The sequence below is a fragment of the Oncorhynchus masou genome, chromosome 5 (genome assembly GCF_036934945.1).
Source record: "Oncorhynchus masou masou isolate Uvic2021 chromosome 5, UVic_Omas_1.1, whole genome shotgun sequence".
Classification (NCBI taxonomy): Eukaryota; Metazoa; Chordata; class Actinopteri; order Salmoniformes; family Salmonidae; genus Oncorhynchus; species Oncorhynchus masou.
Window position 1 is genome coordinate 48,847,412 of NC_088216.1, and position 7,534 is coordinate 48,854,945.

Here is a 7,534-nt window from a genome sequence, read left to right on the forward strand (position 1 = left end):
TTGTGTTACTTTTTATAAATATTTTCTTCACTATTTCTTGAACTGCATTGCTGGTTAAGGGCTTGTAAATTAGCATTTCACTGTAAGGTCTACCTACACCTGTTGTATTCGGCGCATGTGACCAAGAGTTTGATTTGATTTGAAATAAAACAATGTGCATGTCAAGTTATATTCAAATTTTGTAAAGAAAATAACATTTACTATATATTCTTTCTTTTCAGCATTTCAAAAAGAACAGTTTTGAAATGTGTGTCTTGTATTTTTGAATTTGGATTAAATGGTAGTTAAAAAGACAAATGGTGAGCCTATCATTATGTCATGTTAATGATGAGTCAGTCTAAGCTCTGCGTGCTTTATACCGTGTCTGTCAGCTTGGTAAAGTTTGACTGCAGTAAAGGACTTATATTTTATTGAGATTCCCTGTGGTGGAATGAATTGTATAAAAACTAAACTGACAAAAGGTGTTTGAGGGAATCAGGTTGAGAACGGCGAGGAGCAGAATTGCTAATCTTGTTCAGATAATGACTAGCTATGTGGGATTCAAGGTGATTCTGCTCAAAGTGCAATGAAGTTGACCTCAAACCCACACAGAGCGGAATAAATAAAATTCCTGAGACAGCAGGATGCATTCATATGTTGGGAGTTTATTAGAGTGGATTTGACATGTTACATGGAGCTGATGTTAGAATAGGACAACAGTGGCCCTAGCAACCACATAACCTTCAGACCCAGCTCCTTCATTAATAATGGGAACTATGGTTTCTTAGGCCCAGTTGCAGCACTTGCAGCTGGTGTCAAACACCAGACCGGCAGCACACTGCTGGTCGTAGGTCTTGCCCTGGCTACAATTGTAGAAGTGGTTGGAATTGGTGGGGTCAGGGTATATTCCGTCAGCCTTCCCGGCGCAGAAACCAGATCCGCTGCTACTACTGCCACCGCTACTGCTGCCACCGCTGCTGCTGCCACCTTGACCGCCGGGCTGTGGGGGGTTAAGTGGGTGCTGGGTAGGGGTCACTGGGGCGATGGGAACCGTACGCGCGGCGCAAGCTGGGAGAGATGAAGGACATAGGAGTGGGGGAAGGGGGTTGAGATAATTTGAGATAATTTCAACGACATTTCTACTACTATTTGAGAGAGTGATAGAGAGGATTAATGTTGAATGTTTGTGTGTGCATGCAGGCATGCATGTGTCTGTGTCACTCACCGGCTCCGGTTCCCAGTCCAGACTTGAGGGTGTTGATCAGTGGGTATCTGCCTTGTCCACAGAAGGTTCCAGAGAAGTCATCCAGATCCAGACTCCACACCATGGCTCCCCCGAAGCCAGTGTTCTTCAGCCACTCGATCTGTAGGGGAGAAAGAGAGGGGAGAGGAGGGTTTACTTAACGGGGTGAAATTGGATTAATATGTATAGGTGATAGAACTTCATCATTTGCCCTATGTTGCTCAGTTGGTAGGGCATGGATATTTCAATGACAGGATGGTAGATTCGATTCTCGCTGGGGTGACCTATAACAAAATGTATGCACTCACTACTGTAAATCACAAAGATAAAAGCTACTGTTTAATTCCATATATTATTAGGCTTATTGTAACAGAGTGGGATGCTATGCCATTATCCCCTAGTTATATCTTTCCTCCAACAGACAAACACCTCCACAAGCACAGACCTTGTCCTGGAAACTCTTGACGTTGTCATATCCAACCCAGACGTTCTGCTGGGTGTAGGCGTAGGGCACCATCTGGGCAGAGTCCCAGGCCTGGGTAGCTCCCTGCTTCAGTAAGGTGCAGATCTAATGACACACACACACACACACGTTAGGGTTGCAAGTTGCATGATTCAGGAAGCTGCAGATGTAATCACTCAAAAACATACACTGGGTTTGCGTCCAAAATGACACCCTGTTCCCCAGGACACTACATTTGACAAGAGCACACAAGTAGTGCATTGTGTAGGGATTGGAAGAGGGTGTAATTTCAGACCTATCATAATCCTGTGTTAATTACCTCGTAGTAGGCCAGGAAGCCAGACTGTCTGGTGAATGGTCCGGCCGGTCCGGGGCCATTGGCGGGGGCGCCCACTCCAGTGTTAGAGCCACTGGCCAACTGGAAGGTGTGGCCGTAGGTGGGGAATCCAACCAGGAGCTTCTCAGCGGGGGCACCACTGCTCTTCCAGTACTTCATAGCATAGTCCTGAGAACACACACAGTATGTGATAATGAGAACACTGGAGAGAGAATAATTATTAAGAAATGTGGAACTCCCTCTCAGCTCTAAACTAAGTAGGCAGGAAGAGATAGATGAGCCGAGGAAGAGAGAGGAAGAGATGGGCACAGAGAGAGAGACTCACCACATCGAAGTAGATGTAATCTCCCTGATCAGCTGGTCCTCTGTACAGAGGGCTGTTTTCTCCAGTGTTGTGTTCCCAAGATCCATGAAAGTCATAGGTCATCACATGCAGATAGTCCAACACCCTGAGAGGGAGAAAGAGAGTTTCCAATATGCCAAGAAGTATTTGATAGATCATGCATGTTTTAATGTACAAATCTTTCCTAAGCATTAATATATGAATGAGTCCCAATGTGTATGTACTGACGATCCAATCTCGGCGATCTGGTATCCGGAGTCGATGGTTCCCTTTCCGGCAGAAACAGCTGCAGTCAGCATCAGACGAGGACGGTTGGTGTTCTTTCCTTCAGCCTCAAAGGCAGCCATCAGCTCCTAGAGGGAGACAGTGCACAGAGGGATGTGTGTGTTAATTTGGGAGTTCAGGTGTTCATTCCTGTCTGTGTGTTCATTTGTGTGTGCATGAGCTATTTTGTGCGTGTGTGTGTGTGTGTGTGTGTGTCAGTATGTGTGATTGTTAATCTGCGTGTGTGGGTGTTTATTCATGTGTGTTCATTTGTGTTTGTTCACTCGTGTGTGTGTGTGTGGTTGTGTGTGTGTGTGTGTGTGTGTTTGTGTGGTTGTGTGTGTGCGGGTGTGCGTGGTTGTGCGGGTGCGGGTGCGGGTGCGGGTGCGGGTGCGGGTGCGGGTGCGGGTGTTTGAGTCTAACCTGCAGCAAGGTGGTGAATCTGGCCTTGTCTGCGGGTGGGGAGCCTCTGGATCCGGGATACTCCCAGTCAATGTCCAGGCCGTCAAACTGGTACTGTCTCAGGAACTTGATAACGCTGCTGATGAACGTCTGGCGGTTGGCTGCACTGGACACCATTGCTGTGAACCTGGGTACACACACACAGCTCAGACACAGGGTGTGTGTGTAAATGTGTGTGTGCACTTGCATGTTTATATGCATCTCCACTTACGGCTGAGTGCCAAAATTCCATCCTCCAATGGCCAGCAGAGTCTTCAGGTTGCTGTTCCTGTTACCAAATACAAGACTTAGGGTTATTACTGGCTTAGGCGTGCATGTGTGTACCACGGGAGGCTGCTGAGGGGAAGAAAGCTCATAAAAATGTCTGGGATGGCGGAAATGGAATGGCATCAAACACATAGAATCAATGTGTTTCACATATTTGATACCATTCCACTAATGCTCTGCTCCAGCTCTTACCATGAGCCCGTCCTCCACACTTAAGGTGCCACAAGCCTCCTGTGGTGTGTACATGCCTGAATGAGAAAGTGTTTGCCTGCATTTGTCTATGTGTGTGCGTTCCTGCATGCATGCATGCGTATGTGCATGTGTGCATGCCTGCTTGAGTGTGTGTTTGTGTGTGCGTGTTTGTGCATGTGTGTGTCTCTCTCTCACTGGTTCTTGAGAGCCTGGAACTGTCCGTAGAGTTTCTCATCGTCCCATTCGTAGGTCTTGATCTCATTGTTGGCCATGCCGGCAAAGGCATAGATCAGATGGTCACAGAGACAGGGGTCCACATTGGTGGGGAAATACTTGCCTGCTCCTGGCCGGTACTGGCCCCAGTTAGTGAAGTAACAGGATAGGATGTAGGAGGATCCTATGGAAGGGGAGTAGTAATGTTAGAGTTTGGAGTTAGGCAGTTTTAGAGTCATGGTTGTCATGCTCTGTAAATTGAGTTATTGTTCTCTGATTGGCTACTTACGTAGATGCTGGCTAAATGTAAATTAAATGTACTTAAAACTTACCTAGCTGTGCATGCAGCAGGAGAGCCAGTCCTAGAGAGGGAGAAAAGGAGAATGGTGAGAGAAAGCAAGAGAGACAGAAGTAAAGAAAGGAGAAGAAAAAGGGAGAGATTTTATGTTACATTAAACTTTTTTTAAAGTCAACATATTTCAGAACTGTAATGATCATGATATAAAGTGCAGTTCTTCCCCTCAGACATGAATATGGATGGGTCATGGTGCTGGCAACCTCATGGTGCTGGCAACCAGTCCTTAGAAACAGACATTGAACCCAGTAGCATTGACAAAATGCATAGTTCGAGGACATTCGTCAGTGGCCAATTCTCTCCACAGGGAGCCAAAGCCTTAGCATAGAGCATAGTATGTCTGAATGTTGATAATTTTCATTACAATGAAAATGTAAATGAAAGGTTTGAAAGATAGACCAATAGTACAGTTATACACTAAGTAAGCCAAAATAAATTCCACTTACCAACGCAGATGAGTAGTTTGCCCATGTTTGCTCTGTACATTGCTCCATGGGCTGCTGAACCCTTTTATACTCTCAACGACCACTCCTATCTCACTCATAACTCTATGACTTTCCCATTCCACAGCAAAACTCAATCAGCCTCAGTCACTTGTTTGAACAAGGGTTTCCACTGCCTTAACAAAAACACTGATAAACTTCATATGTCCTTGTTTTAAGACATGATAAGCTGTCGATTAAAAAAGCAAGTCTGTTTTGGGATGTAATCATTTGGTGAAACTGACACTGAAACTGATCATTTGGTGAGACCATAGAGATGGGTGCATTAGTCACCCCTTAGCCTCTTCAGTACAGCTCCTACAACTCGCCCCTGCACCCTAGCTAGTACCTTTCTCCTACCACCAAACCCCCTATATACTTGTGGAGATTGCTTATTGTTCCTCTATATATTTTTATATGTATATATTCTTATTCCAATCCTTTACTTAGATGTATGTGTATTAGGTAGTTGTTGTGGAATTGTTAGATATTTTGTTAGATATTGCTGCACTGTCAGAAATAAAAGCATTTTGCTACACTAACAATAACATATGCTAACCATGTGTATGTGACCAATACATAATTTGATTGAGATTGACCTTGAAATGGGATAGACTTAAAGAATATGGTGACCATTCTACCAAGTCAAGCTGAAGGTTGAGATGTCCCCATAATTAATTGATCTATCTTTTGTTTCAGTTGTACTAGCAGTGGGCTGAAGGTTGGGGGGAAGTTAGAGATTGTTATCCACGTCAGCACCAACGACGTTAGGATGAAACAGTCAGAGGTCACCAAGCGCAACATATATTCAGTGTGTAAATCAGCTCGGACCAAGCCTGACATGCTGAGGAGTTACGGACTCCATCCTGGCTGGAGGGGTGCTCTCATCTTAACTACGAACATAGACAGGGCTCTAACTCCTCTTGCTCCACAATGAAATAGGGTGCAGGCTGTTAGCCAGCCTGCTAGCTTAGTGGAGTCTGCCACTAGCACAGTCAGTGTAGTCAGCTCAGCTATCCCCATTGAGACCGTGTCTGTGCCTCGACCTAGGCTGGGCAAAACTAAACATGGCCGTGTTTGCCTTAGCAATCTCACTAGAATAAAGACCTCCTCCATTCCTGCCATTATTGAAAGAGATCATGATACATCACATCTTAAAATAGGGCTACTTAATGTCAGAACCCTCACTTCAAAGGCAGTTATAGTCAATTAACTAATCACTGATCATAATCTTGATTTGATTGGCCTGACTGAAATATGGCTTACACCTGATGAATTTACTGTGTTAAATGAGGCCTCACCTCCTGGTTACAATGGTGACCATCTCCCCCGTGCATCCCGCAAAGGCGGAGGTGTTGCTAACATTTACCATGGCAAATTTCAATTTACAAAAAAAAACGACGTTTCATCTTTTGAGCTTCTAGTCATGAAATCTATGCAGCCTACTCAATCACTTTTTTATAGCTACTGTTTACAGGCCTCCTGAGCCATATACAACGTTCCTCACTGAGTTCCCTAAATTCCTATCCGACCTTGCAGTCATAGCAGATAATATTCAAATTTTTGGTGATTTTAATATTCACATGGAAAAGTCCACAGACCCACTCCAAAAGGCTTTCGGACCATCATCGACTCAGTGGGTTTTGTCCAACATGTCTCTGGACCTACTCACTATCACAGTCATACTCTGGACCTGGTTTTGTCTCATGGAATAAATGTTGTGGATCTTAATGTTTTTCCTCATAATCCTGGACTATCCGACCACCATTTTATTACGTTTGCAATCGCAACAAATAATCTTCTAAGAAGCCAACCAAGGAGCATCAAATGTCGTGCTATAAATTTTTAGACAACACAAAGATTCCTTGATGCCCTTCCAGACTCCCTCTGCCTACTCAGAGGACAAAAATCAGTTAACCACCTAACTGAGGAACTCAATTTAAACTTGTGCAATACCCTAGATGCAGTTGCACCCCTAAAAACTAAAAGCATTTGTCATAAGAAACGAGCTTCCTGGTATACAGAAAATACCCGAGCTCTGAAGCAAACTTGGAATGGAAATGGCGCCACACAAAACTGGAAGTCTTCCGACTAACTTCAAAAGACAGTACCGTGCAGTATCGAAGAGCCCTCACTGCTGCTCGATCATCCTATTTTTCCAACTTAATTGAGGAAAATAAGAACAATCCTAAATGTATTTTTGATACTGTTGCAAAGCTAACTAAAAAGCAGCATGCCTCAATTGAGGATGGTTTTCATTTCAGAAGTTATAATTTCATGAACTTCTTTGAGGAAAAGATCATGATCATTAGAAAGCAAATTACGGACTCATCTTTTAAATCTGCGTATTCCTCCAAAGCTCAGTTGTCCTGAGTCTGCACAACTCTGCCAGGACCTAGGATCAAGAGTGTCACTCAACTGTTTTAGTACTATATCACTTGACACAATGATGAAAATAATCTTGGCCTCTAAACCTTCAAGTTGCATACTGGACCCTATTAAAACTACTGAAAGAGCTGCTTCCTGTGCTCCTATGTTGAACATAATAAACGGCTCTCTAGCCACCGGATGTGTACCAAACTCACTAAAAGTGGCAGTAATAAAGCCTCTCTTCAAAAAGCCAAACCTTGACACAGAAAATATAAAAACAATCGGCCTATATCGAATCTTCCATTCCTCTCAACATTTTTAGAAAAAGCTGTTGCGCAGCCACTCACTGCCTTCCTGAAGACAAACAATGTATACAAAATACTTCAGTCTGGTTTTAGACCCCATCATAGCACTGAGACTGCACTTGTGAAGGTAGTAAATTACCATTTAATGCCGTCAGACCGAGGCTCTGCATCTGTCCTCATGCACCTAGACCTTAGTGCTGCTTTCGATACAATCTATCACCATATTCTTTTGGAGAGATTGGAAACCCAATTTGGTCTA

At 44.0% G+C, this 7,534-nt stretch overlaps 1 protein-coding gene and 1 pseudogene across 1 annotated transcript; one reads left to right on the forward strand and one right to left on the reverse strand.

Moving 5' to 3' along the window:
* Positions 1–641: 641 nt before the first annotated feature.
* Positions 642–4,652, reverse strand: LOC135527078 (acidic mammalian chitinase-like). Its single transcript, XM_064955731.1, has 11 exons — positions 4,565–4,652; positions 4,096–4,125; positions 3,746–3,947; positions 3,303–3,359; positions 3,053–3,218; positions 2,594–2,718; positions 2,348–2,471; positions 2,005–2,190; positions 1,668–1,790; positions 1,205–1,343; positions 642–1,047 (listed from the first exon to the last, which is right to left on the reverse strand). The coding sequence occupies exons 1-11, from the start codon at positions 4,602–4,604 to the stop codon at positions 764–766; spliced, it is 1,476 nt and encodes a 491-aa protein (XP_064811803.1). The 5' UTR covers positions 4,605–4,652; the 3' UTR covers positions 642–763.
* A 720-nt stretch (positions 4,653–5,372) lies between these two features.
* Positions 5,373–6,449, forward strand: LOC135529209 (uncharacterized; annotated as a pseudogene).
* Positions 6,450–7,534: the final 1,085 nt, after the last annotated feature.